The following is a 21029-nucleotide window of genomic DNA, read 5'->3' on the forward strand; positions in this document are numbered from 1 at the left end:
AGTAGACCGTAGCGTCACTTGCATGGTTCCCCATGCAGGGCGGGAAATCAGTCACGTGAATATCAGTGTTCTGGAGAAAAACAGACATGAATCCTTCGAAAAAGATAGTCTTCAATTGTAAAAATACGATTTAGGACAAAATATGTATTTCAGTCGCTTAAAATGTCGGTTTGCTTGCTTTTCGAAATCAACTGCATCGTCCTGTTCATGCCACGCGAGCGGAGTGAGCAAGGAAATATATTTTCATCATAAAAATACCCCGGGGGGGCCACTTCCATTGACGAGTGGATACCATGCGCGACCATGGGGTCTTGAAAAGCACCCTAAACACGTATTTTCCATATTCTGAAAATGCACCCCTTAACAAGTATTGGCGTGTGAAACCCTACCCTTAACAAGTATTGGAAACAAATACTATTGGCGAGTATTCCCAGATTTGAGCCCCTTAACAAGTATAGCGATGTATTTTCCATATTCTGAAAATGCAACCCTTAACAAGTATTAGAAACAAAACGATACTCTTGGCAAGTATTTCCTGAAATGAACCCCTAAACCATGCAATACAGCGATATTTTATTGTTATGTCACGGGTCCGTCGGTCGTCGGTTTTACCTTTACACACCATTATTTTGGTTTAGTACGGCCCCACCTTTCACACCTCGCACAAATCGGACTCTAAACACGTAGTGTTGGGGCAAAAAGGACATCCTTTATAAAACATTTTGATTTTGTTTTATCATCCCCGCATATTTGACCCTAAACACGTATATTTTCCGAGCGAAATAGATACCCTTTTTTCAATATTTTTGTGTTTTTGACACCCTTATCACGTTACGTACGTAACGTGCCCTATCTTGAAAAAGACATCCCTTTTACGTGTTTTTTTGGTCGCGCATGGTATCCACTCGTCAATGTAAGTGGCCCCCCCGGGAAAAATACGCTACATGCATATACTACAATATAAGAATGGCTTGTATGAACGATCATTTAATTTGCAGTTTATTTTCTTTCTAAGATCTTGCATCGATGTTGTCCCATTTATCACTATCAGACGATTGAGCGAAGTGAGTGAGGATTAACAAGCCCTCTTGTTTGTTTTATTGTTGTTTTTAATATTACAGGTATTAATCGTTAAGAACTTAAAATGCTATAAATTTTCGCACTCATTTTATCATCCCTCAATAGAGCGGAGGGGGCAAAATGTTTTTTTCGTTAGAGAATTAATCACGAAAAAGCGTTATAATGCATTTTAAAGACAAGAAAAGGGGTATAAATCCCTCATTTTGAAAATACCTTATAAAGAGAAATATGATTTAGCAAATGGATTTAGAGGAATGTGCCTCTATTACCTAACTATGTTATACTGGTTTCCTAGTATTAAGCATTTATCCCGTCGATGAATGCACGAGTGAACGTTTACATAATACAGGCAAAACCGTCACTTTTTAAAATGTCTCAGGAGTCATTTTATAAAATAATAGGGTTATTATTATTCAAGGTGTATGAATCCGACATTCAAATTAGGTTCGCTATTTCGAAGGCCTGTGACCCCGAAATTGAAAAAGGGCCTTGGGTTAATGAGGGCCAACTAATGTTAAAAGAAAATATAAACTGAGCAACTTTGAGGTTACGTGTAATTGTCTTTCATAACTACGGCCAAGAGGCCAACACAAGTTGGCGCGCTTAAACTTTGCGCTTGCAACATCGAATCATCATCATAACACAATGGCGAAGGTCAATTTAATACTCCAAACAAAGGGTGTATGAATGTCATTGGCCGTAAACAGGAATACTGATTTTCAAGCTACTAAACACTGAAGCGTGACTTTTCATGTTAGTTTCAAATATGCTTCCTATCCCATTTAAAGAATAACACCAAAGTGTTCAGTCACGTTTTGTCTTTGGCAACTGGTCCTGATGATCACAAATTACTTTAAAGGGGACATTGTAGTAGAAACATTCCCAATTAACGTAACCTACAGGTTATGTCACATGGGGAGCATTTCGTGAAAACATCTGTCGGGCGTTTTATCTGACAATTCCTGTTTTATCAGACAACCATAGGAACAGTGCCTTTCAGCCAATCAGATTCAGTTGCGAGCAAAAATTTCGACATTTTTTATTACACAGATTTGTGATAAATTTTGACATAATGTTCAGAAAATATATTATTTTACATTTCCCTCTTTCCTTTTTTTCTTGGTCGTGATTTTTTTTCCTATTTGGGGGAGCACCCCTAGCCCCCCGTCTCATTAGGTGTAAGCAGTTAACTTTTAAGACCATCCGGAGTCTTAACACTAAACGAGGGTTTGGTGTTAAATCAAGATGCATGCTTCTATCTATTTGGTTGTCACCTGCACTGCCTCGATTTTTAATCCTGATGCCAACATGAGTATTGAATTTTCAAATTCAGATACATGTATATAGGCCCGAATTCACAAAGTTGGACTAAAGTTAACCCCGGTATAACTTTAGTCCACCTTTGTGAATTCGGGCCATTGTGGCCAGTATAAAGCGTCGAAAAGGATTCCGTTTTAGGCACACTGGCGTCATCGACGTCTTTCAGAAAAGGGGTTGCTTTTCCACTAAAAATTGCTGGTAATCTACGAAGGAAGTTAGCCTTTTCTGACTTGACATCTTGGGTTGCTAATTTTTTATACTGCCCTTTTTACTGGGTTATGTGCAGATTATGCAATTTGTTTAGGGTACAAGCTAATGTTTGGTTGGTCTTTGAATAAGACGTTGCGTAGTCAGCATGAAAGTGACTTAGAAAATGCTTTATCAATGCAGTTAAACACACACGCACCCACCCCCCCCAAACAATATTTTACATTTGAAAATAACATGGGTTGTATTCGTAAGAATTGAAATGAATAGAATCAATACAATAAATAGCAAATGCTAATTTGGTTAAGACAAATAACATTCATCGTAACGAAACTTTTTTTACACATTATCAAACTCGTGTTACAGTAAAAATCATCATTCATGGGACACGGCGGATGACTCGAAGTAATTTATTGTTGTTTTAATGACACTTCAATGACTTGGGTTGTTTATCAATTTAGACGTCCAAGTTGAAGTACGGTGATATCATCCCGACATCGAGTGCTTGGTGAGACCATGGTGAAACATCAAGAGAGTCTGACACATCTTCAAATGCGTTAGCAGGCTGGGACAGGGGGGGGGGGACATCGTATTTTGCTGTGCCCCCCATACCACCCATCCTTTAGGGGGCCGTACCCATTACCATGATAACAGAAACACCGAAAGCTCTTCGATCTTGAGAAATATTCAAATATAAATTTCTAAAAAATAATACTAAAAAAATAATATTAATTCGGCTTTGTGGCATATTTTAATGTAAAAAAAAAAACCAGGCAACCCCATCCCACACCCTCCATCGCCTAGAGCCCCCATCCTCTTCAGATTTAGAAACTGTTGATGCCCTTCTATATTATTTTTATGGGTAGATGGTTGGAATAAACAATGTAGAATGAGAATCCGGGTTTGAAGTTGCATTCTCAGTCGTCCCTGGGCAAAGTTCGAGTGGGAAACTTGATTTGAAGATAACCGGGTACATTTCCAGGATTTGGGGAAAAATTGGGGGAGAATGCGCACTCATAGCGTTGCTGTCGGAGTCTCGATGAGACGAAGCCTATAATATGTTAGTGACTGAAAAATTCCGATTGTTTCGTTTCGGAGAGTACCTCTCATATATATATATATATACTCCTCAAAAAAAGTTTGGAAATCTGACTTTGATCGATAATCCCTCCTCGGTTTTAGTAAATATCAATGTGTAATTAATATCAATGAACGAATCATTTAATTCTCTTAAACAGGATACCCTACATGATATGATTATGGTTCACATGGAGGTGCAGTGCCTTGAAATGTGGGGCAAGGTCAAAATTCAAAAGTTGCGAAATGACACAATATTGAAAGTCACTGTTCTTTTTTCCGTGGTGATGAGCGAGTTTCTCAGCGGTTTCTTTTGTTTTTATGCATCTAGCATCAACATTAACATGGAATCAAACATACCCCTGCACAAGCAAACACATAAGAAACAAACAAACGTGCATGGGTATTTCAAACCATGTTATCTCACAGAACCATCACTACATAAACCACAACAAAACATACAAAATGAAGAAACAGGGGCTCGATTTGAATGGATTTTCATCTCTATTGACACAGACATTGTTTCCATCACCAGCATCATCACCAAGCTCATTATCATTTTGATCATTGCCACCAACACCATCATCTACATAAATCATCATCAATCATCATCATCATCACCATCATCATCATCGTCATCATCATCATTATCATCACCACCATCATCTGCAATACAAATTAATGATGACTTTTGAATCCCTGTTCTCATCAAATATACTATGAAATACAAAATGAATTCAACAAATACTTTTTTTTCATTTGCACAATGAAGCCCTTTCTTTATTCAATACAACCTTTTCTCCTTCACAATAATATATTTTAAAAAATCTAAATCATTTCCTTGACAAATAAACTTCTGAAACATAAATACTGAGTTGTTTAAGTTGAGACATCACCGCAAGAGGCTTCATGCCTCCTTAATGTACCAGTGGGTGCTGTACTCATATAAGATACAACAAATGGAATATTTTTATTGATGGCTTTGGTTGAGTTGGTGAACATGGAATGTGTTGGAAAATTAATTATTCAGAGTTTAATAAGGCAAGCTGTGTAAACAGTAGAGGGTCTGGTCCTTTCACCATGAACGTCATTTAGTTAATCTACTGGTTAAACATATAACGGGTGTAAAGAACACGTGACAGATGCAGTGACGGGATAATGTGAGATAGCAAAGAGAGCGAGAAAAAGAGAGTGAGAGATTAAGAAAGAAAAAATAGTATTAATTATTGACAATTTTCCTGCATAATTAATGACAAAAGTTGTTATTTATGTATGAAATGCTGTACGTGCATGAAAAGGTTGAGAAAAAATGTCTTAGTTAAAAAAGTTAAAATGGAAAAATCTAGTTTACCTATACATGTGTTGAAATTTACAGGAAATACATATAATGCATAAAACAAAACAAAAACTACATCTACTAGGACTATTTCAGGACCATGTAAGATATTAACACTGCATTTAGAAGTATATGATGGCAAGATACAGACATTTGCTATTTTTCTTTCTTTTTTTCATTGGTTGGATGAATTAAAATCGACTACAATAATTACTTCATAAATGCTTTATTGACTTGTCAGGTATAAAAATGAATCCAAAGAGACTGACAAAAATACACACAAATATGTATAATTCTTCTCTCATAAGGATCTAATATCTTGAGTTGTATCCATTGTATTTGCATTTTTTTTTATTAATTTTTTTTGGGGGGGTTTGTTTATGGCATAAAAACAGTGTCTATTTTTATGGAAAGCATGAATTTGAGAGCATTATTTTCATGAAATAACGGAATATTTGAAAAGAAGTGCTATGTTTATCATGCCTCAGAAAGTGTATGAAGAGCAAAAACATTAATATCTTGGGAGACATTGTCAAATCCAGTATATCTTTCTATTTTCCATTAAAGATGTTTTAAAAGAAATTAACGATAAAGTGAAAATGAGAAAAGGGCATGACCAAAACATCATGTATTCATATATGTCCAGTCAGTTATTACATTTCTGCAAACTGTTTTTAAAGATAAGTTTAAATCAGCATGATTTCCTGCATTTCAACAAATACAACAAGAAAAACACTGAATGTATATACATGTATATATACATGCCTTGATACAGAGTTTCTGCTCATGGACGTACATTTCTTTTCATTTACAAGAATCAATTATGTTTAAAAAATGACATAAAAGAACAAAATGTTATCTGTACTTTTGACTTTTATCAATATGAGCGCATCAAAAGGAATGTAAGAAAAGAGCTATTTCATCTATCAATTCATGCTTCAAATGTGCAATATTTATACGTATAAATTTTTTATCAATTTCTCTTTTTTTTCACGTTGACCACGACAGAATCTCTAACTGCCTCCGAATACATTGCATTGCATTAGTATAAAATATTTTAACTTACATGTAAAAAAAGTAAGGAAATTCCTGATTAGGCATGAGTATTCAGCATTGTACAAAATATATTCATATAAGATTATGCCTATATGCTACTCATACAAAACAAGTCCTGAAATACTGCAGACAAAGAATATGGCAGTACACAATCTCAGAGAGATAGCTGTGTGCTAAACAGTGTTGTCTTTGAACCACGAGGCATAGAGAGGAGAGTATCTATTTGTAGGTAATACATGAAGGGTTTTTCACAAATTCCTGCCCATTAATGAATGGAATGCTTGTCTTCAGAGATTGTGTGTTGCAATCAGGCATATTTTGGACCTCGGTATGTCTGTGCACAAGCAAAATACAGGTGTGACTCGAGTACTTACATACTGATGAACACTGACACAGCTTTAAACACTAAATGAATATCAGATAATTTGTATGGGTGCTCCTCTACACAGGGCAATGTGAGTAAAGGATGTCTAGGGTTCAGAAGTTTGCTCTAGAATGGAATGTGGCCAGGGTAGTGACTAGAATGGAGTGGAAGCCGGCTCGTGCCACAAGTCACAATCTTTTGAGGCCCCAAGGGTGTCCAATGGTGGTGCGACAAATCACGCTCTTCCCGCATGGTTTCGCTACTCGGTTATCGCTCACTCCGCCGGCCGGCTCTCCTCTTTCTCTCTCTCCCTCTCTCTGAGAATGGCAAGATGTTGTGGAAAGGAGGCAAAGATGGCTTTATCCCCCGTTGCTTGATTTCTCTCTGGCGACCATTGCTTTAAATGTCCTCAGTCCAGATATTTGTAGAGGTATGGTCATTGTCTTTTGAATCATATCATCACTAAGCTCATTGCTCTCTTTTATCATAGATGGCACGATGGCAACGTCTCTCATAGGTGATAGCACGGTGAAGAGTGCAAGCAGGACCGATCAAAGGTCATCTCTGCAGCAGGATTAGGGGTTTAAAGCTGCTGGAAGGGGGTCGGGTGGGCGGGGCTCAGACACACGTCTCATCCTGTCTCGCTCTCCTGATGGCACTTCTGAAGAGTTGAACCCATTGTTTCTTGTCGTGTTCATCACTCGAATGCAGCGTGAAGGACTGCGAGAGGTTGGGGTCTGTTGAACGAACCTTGAAACCACATTTCACTGTAAAACAATCACAAAGAGAAAGAAGAGAACACAATGAGTGCCAAGTCCCTGGAACAACAATTTTTCAAAGCTGAAATTACTTAACCCATAGATCACTATTACTACATTAGAATTAAAATAAGGTCATCTGCCCATTCAGGTCACATGAGTTAATAAAAATTCTCAGTAAAGTAAAAAAAAAAAATGAAGAAAAGGTTTCATGGTCACGCAAAGTATCAATTCCCAGCTGAGAGAAAAATATCATCCCAAACAGTAATTTCAGGATGGAGTAATTTGATACTAGAATCAACAGAGGTAACTTGAGGACATGCATACATGTCAAAACACCCACTGAATCACCTCCCACCCTGTTAACTACACTCGGCATTAGTATTATTGCTTCCATTAATAGCAAAAAGTAAAATAACTATAGGTTATAAGTAAAAAAAATAAGAAATTCATCTTGGATCTTGTAGAATATATGGGGGAATATGTGTTTAGATGGTAAACAAGTCATACCTCAGTATGAAGAATAAGAATAGAAAGAGTGAAAGAGAGGGAGAGAGGGGGGGGGGGGTGAGGAAGAGAAAGTGCTTAAAGTAAATTCTTTTTTAAAAATAGTGTGGAGAAATCAGCTGTGATACATAATGTGGACAGTGTGAATCGATGTCTACGTGACAAAAAACCTATTTTTTTGTTTGCAACACGAGTTTAGTTCATGCAAAAAGCAGAGAAGTAATCATGATCTGTGCAGATATACTTTCATCCCTCAGGCTGTATTTCACATTGAGCAGTCCCCCACGTAGGTTTCAATTCTTAAAAGAATCAAGATATTTGAATGAGGATGGATGATTTAAGGTCAAGATCTACCTGACCAAGGGAGCGATTTGAAGTGTAAGGGCTTGAGGCTAGGTTTAGTTTACATTATAAAAAATTATCACAATGGGTGTTTATAGAAAATAGTTGAATGGGAGATATACATATATATTTCTGTCTTATTGCATTTCTCAGTGTTCACTGTGTGAACAATTTGAAACAGATTCTTCATTTTCCTTTTCACATTATACATCATGTCATGAGGTACCACTGTAGCTATATAGAACATGTTGGTGACCTTCATAAAGACAGATTTATATAATCTAGATTAATTAAATTATGAATTCACTTCTAAAAAAAAAGACTTAAAAACATGATTCTTTGTGAGTGAGCTGCTCTTAATTGGGTATGAAAGTCTTGTTGCATGCATGGTTGAAAATCCTCCATGGCTTATTACCTTGCTAGAGCTAGGATTGGGAGGGGGTCAGTCTAATTAGGATTAGCCTAGGCTCAGGAAGAAGGTTAGTAAGGGTGAGGGGAATCAAGGGAAGAGAAAGAGCCCCTGGACATTAAGCAGTACAACCCATGTTACAAACTTGGAAATTTTTCTCCGGTCGTTTGATTAGGGTAGGACAGGAAATGGGGGATAAGTGGAGTGGGAGGGAGAGAGACAGACAGAGAGAGTGCAAGAGAAAGAGAAGGCAACGCCTCGACTTACAAGGGGGTTGCCCTTGGAATAGCGGTGCAGCGCTATCATTGAAAGCGGTTGTATTTATAAACCAAAACAGTACCCCTGGGATTTGTTTCACTCCCTAATCCCTGCCAGATGACTTGATAGTGTGATGGAACTAATAACAGGGTGTGCAACTCGTAATTAATAGCAATTAGGGAATGCAATCTGCCTGCAAGTAACCCAATCGTACCCTACTCTTAAGCTCCAAGAGTGACTAAGCACAAACAATCCAGGCAAGACACATATAACACACTCGCATCTCCACGCATGTTTTTCCACACTTTCTGACCAGGCTGACAACACGTATCAGGGATAGGCGAGTAGCCCCAAATGCGAAAGGTGACATTTCATGCATTCTTCATACTTTACATAAGATGGATTTTATCAACTTGCTTATTGTTTCGTATCAAAGGTGTATCTAGCCGAGTGCCTCAAGCATTCCACATAACTTCTCGAACCTCTCTCTGTTCCCTCTCACATACATTGAATTCTTACCAAACAACTTTCGTCAAAACATATCAACCAATAACAAGACAAATGCATAAAATATATGACAAAAATTTGTTTTTTCACATGATGTAGGTTATTAACCCTGAATTGAAGGGACTTGTTTTTCTGACATTAATAATCTCCACTCATTTTTTATGTTTATGCTTATTTTCATACCATAATAAGAAAGATACTTTGAGAAATCATATTAATATAAAGGGGGGGGGGGCATCACATCAAAGCAAAACATGAAGGCATGGAGAGATCATGTTCATTACAAATACGAGCTTTTACTTTTGAAATATATGAATATAAATGGGAGTGGGGGTATCAAAACAAAGTAAAACATGATGGCATGGAGAGATTAATGTCAGATCAAGTTCAAAATAGAGTACTGAATCCAGAGTAGAGAGCAAGGCTTGAATCCCTTACCTGAAGGCCCATGTGAGAGTGCTCCCCTAAAGGAACCTGACCTCTTGACCTCTCCCTCTGGTATGTCCTCCAGCGCCATGGTCCTGACGGGGATAGGCTGCCTGTACACCTGGTAACACTTACGGTTGTTTCTCGTGATTTGTCTCGTCACCACCAGGATGTCTTCGAATAGGAATACATGAAGTTTCTGCATGAAGAGAGGGGGTTAAAAAGACACCACTGAAGTAAGAAATCAGAAACACTATTTCACGATTCCACACAAGAAATCTCAATTGACTGAGTTTAATTCATAGCCTCATTTGTAATAATACATAAAACTTTTTTTGATTGGTAAAAGGAAATGTATACAATGACCATGAATGAATTTATAGCAATAAAGAGTTCAATTGAAATATCAACATATGAATATTAAGGTACAATATTTAACCATGTATTCAACTGTCAAATTCAAGTTAGATGCTTGCCTCTTTCTCAGTCACGAAGTTGTTTGCACTATCTTTTTGTAAAAGGGCAATAGAAATCAACTCACCGTTCCTTTGCTGCTCTTGAGGACACCCCCACAGAGAAGGACCTTCTGGTATGCGATGAGGTGGTTTCGTTGTCTCTCGTCCAAATAATCAAACATGTCGATGTAGTTCTTGCATTTGGTCTCTCCTGTTCTCCTGTCTACCTCAGCGATGATTTCCTTACACAGTTTAATCTGCAGAGAGCAATGGTCATAATGCATTGACAATGAGTCTCCACAGTGGTCAAATGGTAATTTCAACAATTCACAAAGAATGGATATTCATTGCTTCTTAAAAATCTACAAGCAAACTAATAAAAGTGCAATCTTGTTTGATGTCCCATAGAAAAGATACTTCGAGAGCAGTGTAACAGAAGTTCTTTGAGAAAGAATTTAAAATTTGATAGTCTTACCGCTTGAGTGATATTGATCTTGTCCTTGTGGTCCGAGGGTGTAACTTTGAGGATATTCTTAAAGAGGAGAGGGTATTTCACAAGTCGACTGCGAGGGACATCAAGGAAATTCCAAAGGTCCAGTTTCCGGCTGAACGGAGATTCAATGCACCTCTCAAGAAAGTCATTAACCTATTGGTTGCCATGGAAAAAAAGACAGAAGAAAGATGAAGGGATAGAAAGGATGGTGAGAGAAGGAATGAACAGAAGGAAGCAAAGAAAAATCAGATGCACAAATAGAATACAGAGAGAGATATAGAGAAAGAAGGTAAAAAAGAAATAAAGGAAGAGAGAAATTAATGAGATCCCATATAAACGAGCCATTTGATACAATTAGTAATAACCACACGAGGCACCTACAAGTGGCCCTACTACAGTAATTAGGAAAGAGAGGGAATGCGGAAACTCTTCAGACAAGGAATGAATGTGATCATCTTCTGTATTAAGAGGAGCTGTAATTAAGTCTAGATGCACAGTACATAGTCAATTCCAGTCTATTTAAAGCCTGTAATAATTGGAATCATTAGAAAGAGAGGGAGACAGAGAGAGGAAGACAGTGCAATCAAGATAGATATAAAGTATGGAATACTTAAGAAAAAAAAAAGAATTAGAGAGAGAGGCAGAGAAAGAAAGACTTCAATTAAGACAAATATAAAGAATGGTCTACTAACAAAAAAAAACAAAAAAAACAATTTTAAAGATATTGAAATGGTGATGGTAGTAGTTACAGTAATAACTAGTTAAATCATGTTAACTAGAGGGACATTTAACAATACTTTTCAAAAAATGAAAATGAACTATAATAACAACGCATGCGATAACATACCTTGGAGTCCTGTTTCTTCTCATCCAGTAAGTTTTTAGCTGCAAGTTGGTTTGTACAGTACGTCACATACACCTCCGTTACCATGGGCAGCTGCAAATATCACATAATGAACAAGAAAATGATATTTGGAATCGAAATAAACAAAAGCATGTTTTTCAAGCATTAGAATGGAAGGTCACTTTCCATGTTTTTTTCATTAGTATTAGCTACGGTAATGAGGATACTTTGCCCCAATTTCACAATCACACAGGTATATACCAAGATATTGTGAAGGACAAATTTGCCAATTAGATTCCATGTTTAATAAGGGTGTCTAAATGAGGGATGTAAGCTCATTTATGATATGTTATACATAATACATTTCTAAACATAATCTGGATAAATCCTAGACCTACACATATTATATAATCAATAACTTCTGCTTTCTGAGATATATGTAGGAAGAATATTAGATAATGAAATGAATCCCTTAATAAAGAGGATAAAGCAGTGATACTTACCCACTTCAACAACACCTGGCCAACTTCTTCTGTCGCACCGTTCTTACCCCTCTGTTTTTGAAGATCGCACATAAGCTCTACAAAGAAAAGGAAAAGAGAGAAAAAAATCATCAGCCTGGCGTATATTGCTTCCAGCTCTAAGCCTTGCTTTCTCATGTTTCACAACACGATGCAAATCGTTCCTAGAACTGCTAATGATTAATCAATAGAGAAGAAAGTAAATTAATGACCGGAGAAAGTAAGCAGACCTCTAGGCAGTAATGATCCTTGGTGGATGTCACACTGATTAGGAATCGAGTGGCACCTTTGGCTGAAGACATAAGACACAATTAAAAACCAAGTAATGCTGGGCCCAAACGTAATCAATACCATGCAGGAACTGCTACAAGGTTCCCTTTGGGCCTCGCCATCAATAATTCTACATGGAAGCTACATAGGATTATAGGAAGTCTAGTCTGTTTTGTTTTTAATTCGATAGAATATTTCTTTGCATTTTATGTGATCTTTAATGAAAGGAAGGAGAGTTTTACAGCACATAGCATTTAGAAAAACTGTGGAAATGAGCATTGCATACCATGTGGTTTCCTCCTATACACAATACTACTGAATTAATTACAATTTGCTTGTTCATATATTAAAGCTGAAATAACTGCCATTTAATAGACATGTTTGATAAGCATGTATATTACAATATGACAATCAGGAAAGTGTACAGAAAAATGAGAGAAAATACAATACTTTTTCAAAATCAGTAGGACATCACAAAACATGAATAATGTAATGATATATAAAAGTCTATCATGTTAAAATTTTTCTCTTATAAACTATCAATCAATCAAATATCCATCTCTCTATCATCCATATTAAGCATTTGATAAGGGGCATAGAAACCCTTTTAAATATTAGCTTATTTATTTCATATTTTCTTATGGCATATTCTTAAATATGTCACTAAGAATACACACAGATTAAGAAACAAAGGAAGTGAAAACACTTATTAATATAAATTAAGAACTTAAAGGTAAACATTGATTTCTTATATTAGTGTGGGCATTGACTTTTTTTCAGTTTCAAATTGGTATTAATCTTTTATAGATTCTGTCTAGATAACTTTTAGACAGTCATTAAATCATTTGTCACATTGAACATTAATAACTTTTCCAAAGAAGAAGAAAAGAATCTTGGAAAAATGCCAATGAAAACAATTATTCTATTGAAATTCCATCAAGCACTGTTTAACAAAGAAGTGACATTAAATTTTATCCGGAAAGTTTGAGTCAACATGAAAGGTCTAGCCTCCCACGTCATGTAATCCTATGTTGCATGCAAAAAAAAAAAAGAAACCCTGGACCATTCAGAGGAGTAAAATACAACTTAATTTCCTTCCTGCTAAAAAAATACACAGGAAACTTCAATGTCGTTTTTTGTGAGAATCACAAACATAGTGGCAGTGATATCGACCAGGATGAACGGAAGTGATACCCATACTGTTTATTTCTTCCTGTTATTTACTAGTTTGTGTGTGATTCAGTGCTCAATGTTCTAAAAATATATATCAAACCACACAGATTCTTGCATATTTTCCTCATTATAATATCTACACATCCTATTAATGAGTAGAAAGAATGGAATATTTCTATGGCAACCAAACAAATTTATTTACAGTAATCAAACGTAGCAAACCACGTTCCACACCCACAATAATTACACTCGTAATTCACACTGAAGTCATTTAGGATCACTGCCCACGTATTAGTGTGGTTTGCTTGAGTTACTTCAATTCATAACCCAAAACACATAAATAATTGGCATGTTTACAGTCTATTCACTGTTTCAAATGAAGCATGAACTGGAAAACTAACAAAAAAGGTGAAGTCGATAACTAACTTCTTAGCAACCATTCTGTCTAAAAACTTCTTTGTGAATAACTGGACTTACATCTAATTGGAAAATGCAGTCAGACAAGAATAATAATTGCTTATTTTAAAAAAAGTTGAGAGACAGAATCTCCCATGCTCCTAAGGGATTTTTTGAAATAAAAAATATGAGAGAAACCACAATTGTAACAGTATTTACCAACGTTAAGCCCATTTAAGAGAGGGAAGTGAAATATGACCCCAACTTTCTCTCCATATTGTTTACATGAAGTACTCAATTAGTTACCGTAAGTAACGGTGTATTAACCGCACCTTTTTCTCGGCGGGATATAAGCAAAAGTCGGGGGTGCGGTTTATACACGGTGACGGGTCTGAGCCCGCCCGCGTAGCCACTCCCGAACATGTAAGAAGTCTGCCAGTTCACAACACATCGAGTGGCCGGCCGTAGCCGCCCAGTGCAATGTCGTTTAGAGGGGTATGAGCCGCGGGTAATGGGTAGCGATTATTATGATCTTATGATCAAATACTGTCGTAACAAATGCACCCACCTTCATGACACTAATTTCGACTTTATTCTCGATTCAAAGCAGCGAAGTTCCCTGGCTAAGTTCATAGAGACGCCAAGCATTCTCGGTAATAATTTGTCACAGCTGAGCGAGAGCCAAGAGCTAGCTTGCGTTGTATTTTGGTTTTAGTGCGACTTAAGCTGGCGCTATTCATTTAATTTAACCCCTCAAAGTCCCGTTTCGCGCCAGCTTATTTTTTTCTTTCCCGTTTGTACCATGTACACCGTGCACCACGCACGATAGAGACGGCACGAAGCCGTCAAACAACTGGAAAAAATACAAATTTCTTTGTTTCTTGAACCTTCCTGTAATCCCGTATCCAAAATTCATGCTAAGACATCGAATGCTAGACAAATTCTAAAAGTGATTGTGAGGTTGTGATGCAAGAAATGTGAAAGACACAGATCACAATTTGATAAGATGTACTGGTAGTGGTACCGTATCGAAGTTTGAAATGTACATGTACAAGAAAGGCAGTGCTGTGTGTGTGTACACTGTGACTGTGAGGTGAGTGAGTGTGTAAATTGCCAATATTGGCGGGACCTTTCTTTCTTAATAACATTTGTAGATGAATTGATCAAGAACAGCAGATTTCTGCATACTGGTAATCTCTTTGAATACTTTGAAATCTTTAACTTAGTTTTTGTTTCTTCGTACCTCAAATATGCATGTAAATGTGAGGATTTTTTTTTTTTTTTTTTTTTTTTTTTTTTTTTTTTTTTTTTAGTCCAAAGTTGGGGGTGCGGTTTATACACGGGTGCGGTTAATACACCGTTACTTACGGTAAACATGATCCATTGCTTACCTTCATGTATCATGCGGAGTTCTTCAAGAGAACCAAAGATAATGTTAAGATCTTGATCAGTAAGGATCTGAAGGGATCTCATAGCATCTCTGTATGTCTTCATTACAAGGTAGAGATCATCCACCAGGTCCACCTCACCCTGTAACAGCTCAAATATGGCCTGCATAGAGAAAAGAGGAAAAGACATCAATACCTTGCATCGTTCATTAACGATCATTGAATGCCCCCTCTTTTTTTATTACCAGGTGTAAGTTTTTATCAGAATAATCAATGAAGGTTTTTATTAAGTAGCAGTACTTAATGTAGTGAGATACCTCCTTTCCTGATTTTTATGTGTGCAAGTTTGGAAATATCAAACAATACATTATTGTAAATCATTCTTTTAAAAATTTGGCAATTCCATACGATGTGTACATGGGGGACCTTCATGAAATTTTCTGTCTCTGATTTCTTGTTCTTTTGACAGTCTGTAATGTTCTCAAATGACTATGACTTGGTCAGTTTATGAAGTGAATTAGTATGAAGTAAGTAAGTGAAGTAAATGGGGGTCGGACGTACAAAAAGGTTGATCATTTTATGGAATTACCCCATTTTCATGTTGTGATATATTGTGATAAGAGTGTGAAGAGACCCACCTCTTGTTTCTTGATCTCAATCTTGGTGAGAGCCTCGTTGATATTGCCCTGGACCGTCTCTGACCAGAGTTTGCTGTCCCGTCGCTTGGTGGGTGTGGCTGGAGGCTTACAGTATGGTTTGATAGTTACTGCTCCTCTGTGGCTACCTTTAAAGCTCATGGAGCGCTGAAACATACAAAAAACAAAAGAGTCCCATGACAATGTGTCAATATCGCCACAGAATCTGTCTATATGAGCATGAATAGTGTGCCTATGTATCCCTTGATTTTTTAAGTTAAGGATGGAATAATGATAGCTCTAGGCATCACATGTTCAATAATTCAATGTTGTCTGAGAATGAGTAAATGAGCTCAGATGACAAATGAGCAAGAAATAAAATGAAACAAAGGTACAGGCAAAATGTGAGATAAAAAAAGAGTACCATACAAAAATCTTCATGAAACAGTATGAGTTGTGTATCTTCAGTTATCATGTGCATTCATCCACGCTGTCATTTTAAGAAGACAATTGCAGACAGCAGGAAGAAACAATGTCCTAAAGAGTTCAGTAATGTGATGTCCAATTTTTAAAGTAATTATGAAACTGATCAATTCAATTTACAAACATAATACGTCATAGGAAATATATCAGACAAAAAGCCCTAAATGTTTTGGGTGTTTTTGACTTGCAATATTAAAGTGCCAACAAAAATCCTTGTCATATCAGTCACTGCCCTGTGAATCACAATTTCATATTTATGGGGGTAATATCATGAACAATTCAGAATCATGCTAATACATTTTCCACAGTCATTAATAATTATAAAAAAATGGTAGGCATATCTATAACTTAACTTCCAAAACATCAATAAATATACATAGGCCCGTATTGGCAGCATCTTGAAAAAAAATGTTGGTGATGCATTTAACTATCATTAATAAATTCTATCTCTCCTCTGAATATGATACACAGACCATCGGGATCCAGGTGTCGATGGTTTGAAATATCATAGAACATCACATTCAACATACCTCGGCAAGAAGAAAGAGTGGTGCCATCATGAATACAACTGAAGACAAATTATGAATACTGGTGACAAAAATCCTTATAAATAATCCCTGAGTGTGTATAATTGCTTTGGTAGACTCCTCACTTCAACAACTGACAAAGAAACTTTGCATGACTACCTATCACACAGGCAGGTTGTTGACAACTACGCCTGGTTGATGACAGACAGCACAGTTTATGACAGAAAAGGTATTCCCAGTTTCCTGATTGAATTCCTACTTCTACAAAGTCAGAGCGCAATGGACTGATGGAGGGAGAATCCCTGCACTGTATACTGTAGTAGCACAGTGTGAGAAGCGAGCCTCACATCCTTGTACTGTGATTGGTAGAATCTATGGTGGAAACTATGCTGGACTGTGTTCATTATAGAGGCGGGGGTGTATGAAAGGAAAATAGGTTGAGGGACCATCTATCTCAGATGATGAGATACAGAGGATCAATGCAGGTTTTTTTTTAATAAGCAAGGGGTTCATGTTTATATTTCCTTTTCAAGACCCTACATCAAACATGGAAACCAAAATGTAATGATAGTTCATGATAGTGTTATGTTTAAATCAAGTATGAAGTGGAATGATGGTTACAGCAGCCATATGCCATAATACAAAATTCACATTTGCATAAATTGCATTCTAATAAAGTATATCTTATAGTGGCCATCGAATTAGCATGTAATGAATTAATCATGTACACTTTTCTATAAATTCTCCTCACATTCATTTCTTTTGAAGTTAGGGTGCTGATTTTTTTTTTTTGTATTATTATTATTCAAGGGGGGATGCCAAATGGCAAAGCAATATTCTTTATCAACAAATTGAGACTTCATTTCTAGATCACATTGTTGGTTTAACATTGTTGTGAAGAATTTTTTCATAGTTTGTATATATTTCTAATAATTATTAGGCATAAGCCTACACTGTACATATTTTCTTCAAACACAATAAATCTTTCTAATATGATATAAATATGCACAGTGATGTACGTACAAGGCACCGAGGGCAGCCATCAAGTTTGTTTATGAGGCCAGTCAAAGAGAGACAATGTTAATAGTACAGGGAAAATAGAAAATGCAAGAGTAAATAGAGTAAAATAGAAAATGCAAGAGTAAAAACTACAGTCAGGTTTTTTTAAATATAAGAACAAGCTAGATATGATCAGAACTAGACTAATTTTTTTTAATGAACAAGCAAAAAAATAAAAATAAATAAATACATAAATAAATATAAAATAAGAGGAAAATATTATAGTATGGGAAAGGAAAATCTAAGATTAAAGTGATTGGTTAACATTGGTTTGACTTTTTAAAAATCTGAGCTAGAAGGTCACACTTGTCACCTGTGTCTGTGATATGTTACAAAAATGAAGCCCAGAAAAAATTGCGTTCGAAAATAATTATTTAGTGCTTCAAAAATTGAAATATAAAGTGACCGAAAACACCATCTTAATTTCATCCCATACACTTATGTGTACTATTTAGGCGTCTATAAGACGCCTTTTTACAAAATCGGGGTTTGCCTTGTAGATTTAGCTTTTCATTCTCAATAATGGTTGTTTTCAGGGTTTATTAGTTCTAATACATGCACTTGTACACATGTTTCATCTTGGTTTGAGAATTTTTTAAATCGGCTGCTCACAAAGTTAAACAATACCTTTAAGAGATGTAAACTTGTGCTTTATTTTGCAGAACTTTTTTTACATTTATGTACAGCAAATGCATGACATGTACAAATAAAAATACCTCATTTGGGAGTTCACCCATGGTTTACGGATTGATTTTCTTCTTTGAAAGAGAACTATTTGCACATCCCAGGCACAAACAAAGGATTTTTGAAATTCCTAACATACATGTGATTCCAGTGTTTCTGCACTGGGGTGGAGCGGAAAACCAATATTTGACTATTTGGAGACTTTGTGTATCAATCTAATCCCCAAATTTGATTATTCTTTAAAGAAGATTAGCCACTATTCCCTCTATCATACACACTAATACGCCACTATGCAAAATCAAACAATAGAGACCTGTCTGATTGTTTCTTAAAATAAATAAACACAGAAACAATATCCGTACTTTTGGCATTTTCTAAATATCTGAAATTCCTTGTGAGTGTGAGGTTTATATATTTAAACAGTAAATGAGTACATGAAAAAATGCAAAAATTTAAGTGTTTTGTCAAATATTCAAAAAGTTATCTTAATTTTTTTTTATTTGTGAAGTCATATGGGAGCAGCTTCCCATGTATACATGTAGGCCTATAGTGAATGAAAAAAAAATCAATGAAATTTCATTTTCTCAAAAAATTGAAAATGGGGTTTATTGTACCTGAAGTCTGTACATCATTATCACACCCGTTCCTGAAGGAGAACATTTTTAGTAATCAGGAACCATTAAATTTTTTTAATGTATCCATTTATGTTACATAACATATGGGCAGCTGCTTGTATATGACATCACAAATCAAAAACTTAAAATTCTAACTACTTGTGACCCCCACCCTAATTAGATTTTTATCCTTCCTTTAGATAAATGAACCAAGTTTGAAATTAATCCCTCAAATCAATTCCTCACTTTATAAAAAAAAATAACAAGATATTTAAATGTATTTTATGAACTTTGTGACCTTTGACCTTGATACTCCAAAGTGACCAGATCATTGTCAATCGTTTGTAAATGCTTGGACCAAATTTTAAGTCGATCCCTCTCACAGTTCTCTATCTATATTTTATTCTGAACAAAAACGGGATAGAATGATATACTGCCCCCAGCAACCATGGGGGAAGAATTACAAGCGAAAAGAAAGAGAAAAGAAAAGAAAAGGGAGTCTTGTAGTTCTTCACCACATATATATATATATATTTTAATTGGATACCTTTTTCTGATCTAAAGCAGGACTGTAGATGCAGGAGAACAATTTTCAGCGAGATTCAAAATCAAGGCATTACGACTATCTAATATGTGTGTTGCATGACTTGCATCGTGACAAAAAAAATATAATAATTACTTGGAAAACTTACATACAGTATGGAGGTCAATTATAAAATAGCTGACAATAATAGCATCATTAAAGTACAATCCTTAAGAAAAGTTGAAGCTGCAAAAAAAAAAAAAAAAAAAAAAAAAAACGCTCAAAGGCTTGCCTTAGCATCTTCCAACTTGGCGTCACGCTCCTCAACAATGCTGTAGTAAGCACAGACAAAAATACCTGAAACATGGCAACAGGAAGCCAGAGATATCAATGTTCTCATCAGTCATGAAGTGAATTGATGAGTAGAGAGGCGTTAGCTTACTTGCATAATTAAAGACAGGGTGGGGTTTTGTCTTGGAGTCTGCCTGTCTGACGAATGATTAATACCATGGTCATTGAGGGCTACTACATGTACCTAGATTTGACCAGGGAAGTGAAACACACCTTATTTGCCACTCATGTTGGAATACGCACACATTGCAGGTTACAGTATAGATATATGGACTGCTTTGAGAGGCATGGTTGTTTTTAGAGGCTCAAAGGGACCGCAACGCGAAAGCCCTCGGGCATGGTCTGGCCGATGCGGTACCCGCGAGCCGAATTGAAACAACCATGTCTCGAATATAAAGCAGTCCATATATATTCTATGAACAGAATTATTAAACATTAGATCTAATGTTAGGGCCTAGTCTAGCCTCTAGGTCTAGATCTAAAAGCCTGCCCCTGGCCTAGGCCCCAAGCTAACGTTAGGTCTAGGCCCTAACTTAGCCCTGACCCTGAAGTTAGGTCTCAAAATCGAATATCAAAGCAGTTCATACCGATAGGCCCTACTAGGCCTAGGCTAGATATCTTTAGGAACCAAAGTAGGGTCTGATTCTGAATAGGGTGACTCTAGGCTAGATCTAAAGTTCAGTCTTATATCTCCATTAGAGTGTAATCTAGTCGACTAAACCTACGTACGTCCTAACGTTAGATCTAGAGTCTACTCTAAGCTAACTAACAACAATTAACATTAGATCTACCGTACCCATCCTAACATTGTCGTTTGTCATACCTAGCTGTCCTAACGTTAAGTTGAACGAGTAACGTTTACTGTTAGAAAGTGCAGTGACCGTCTAATCTTTTCACCCGACTCACCTTTTGCGAGCATGCATTTGAGCGAACTGCGACAAGAATTGATGATTGATACATCCGTTA

At 36.4% G+C, this 21029-nt stretch overlaps 1 protein-coding gene across 1 annotated transcript; it reads right to left on the reverse strand.

Moving 5' to 3' along the window:
- Positions 1-4559: 4559 nt before the first annotated feature.
- Positions 4560-17115, reverse strand: LOC129257590 (rho guanine nucleotide exchange factor 3-like). The gene is made up of 9 exons (XM_054895960.2): positions 16836-17115; positions 15826-15990; positions 15191-15350; positions 11943-12019; positions 11443-11532; positions 10578-10748; positions 10189-10359; positions 9660-9846; positions 4560-7207 (listed from the first exon to the last, which is right to left on the reverse strand). The coding sequence occupies exons 1-9, from the start codon at positions 16863-16865 to the stop codon at positions 7059-7061; spliced, it is 1200 nt and encodes a 399-aa protein (XP_054751935.2). The 5' UTR covers positions 16866-17115; the 3' UTR covers positions 4560-7058.
- Positions 17116-21029: the final 3914 nt, after the last annotated feature.

This window comes from Lytechinus pictus, chromosome 3, assembly GCF_037042905.1.
Source record: "Lytechinus pictus isolate F3 Inbred chromosome 3, Lp3.0, whole genome shotgun sequence".
NCBI classification, from domain to species: Eukaryota; Metazoa; Echinodermata; class Echinoidea; order Temnopleuroida; family Toxopneustidae; genus Lytechinus; species Lytechinus pictus.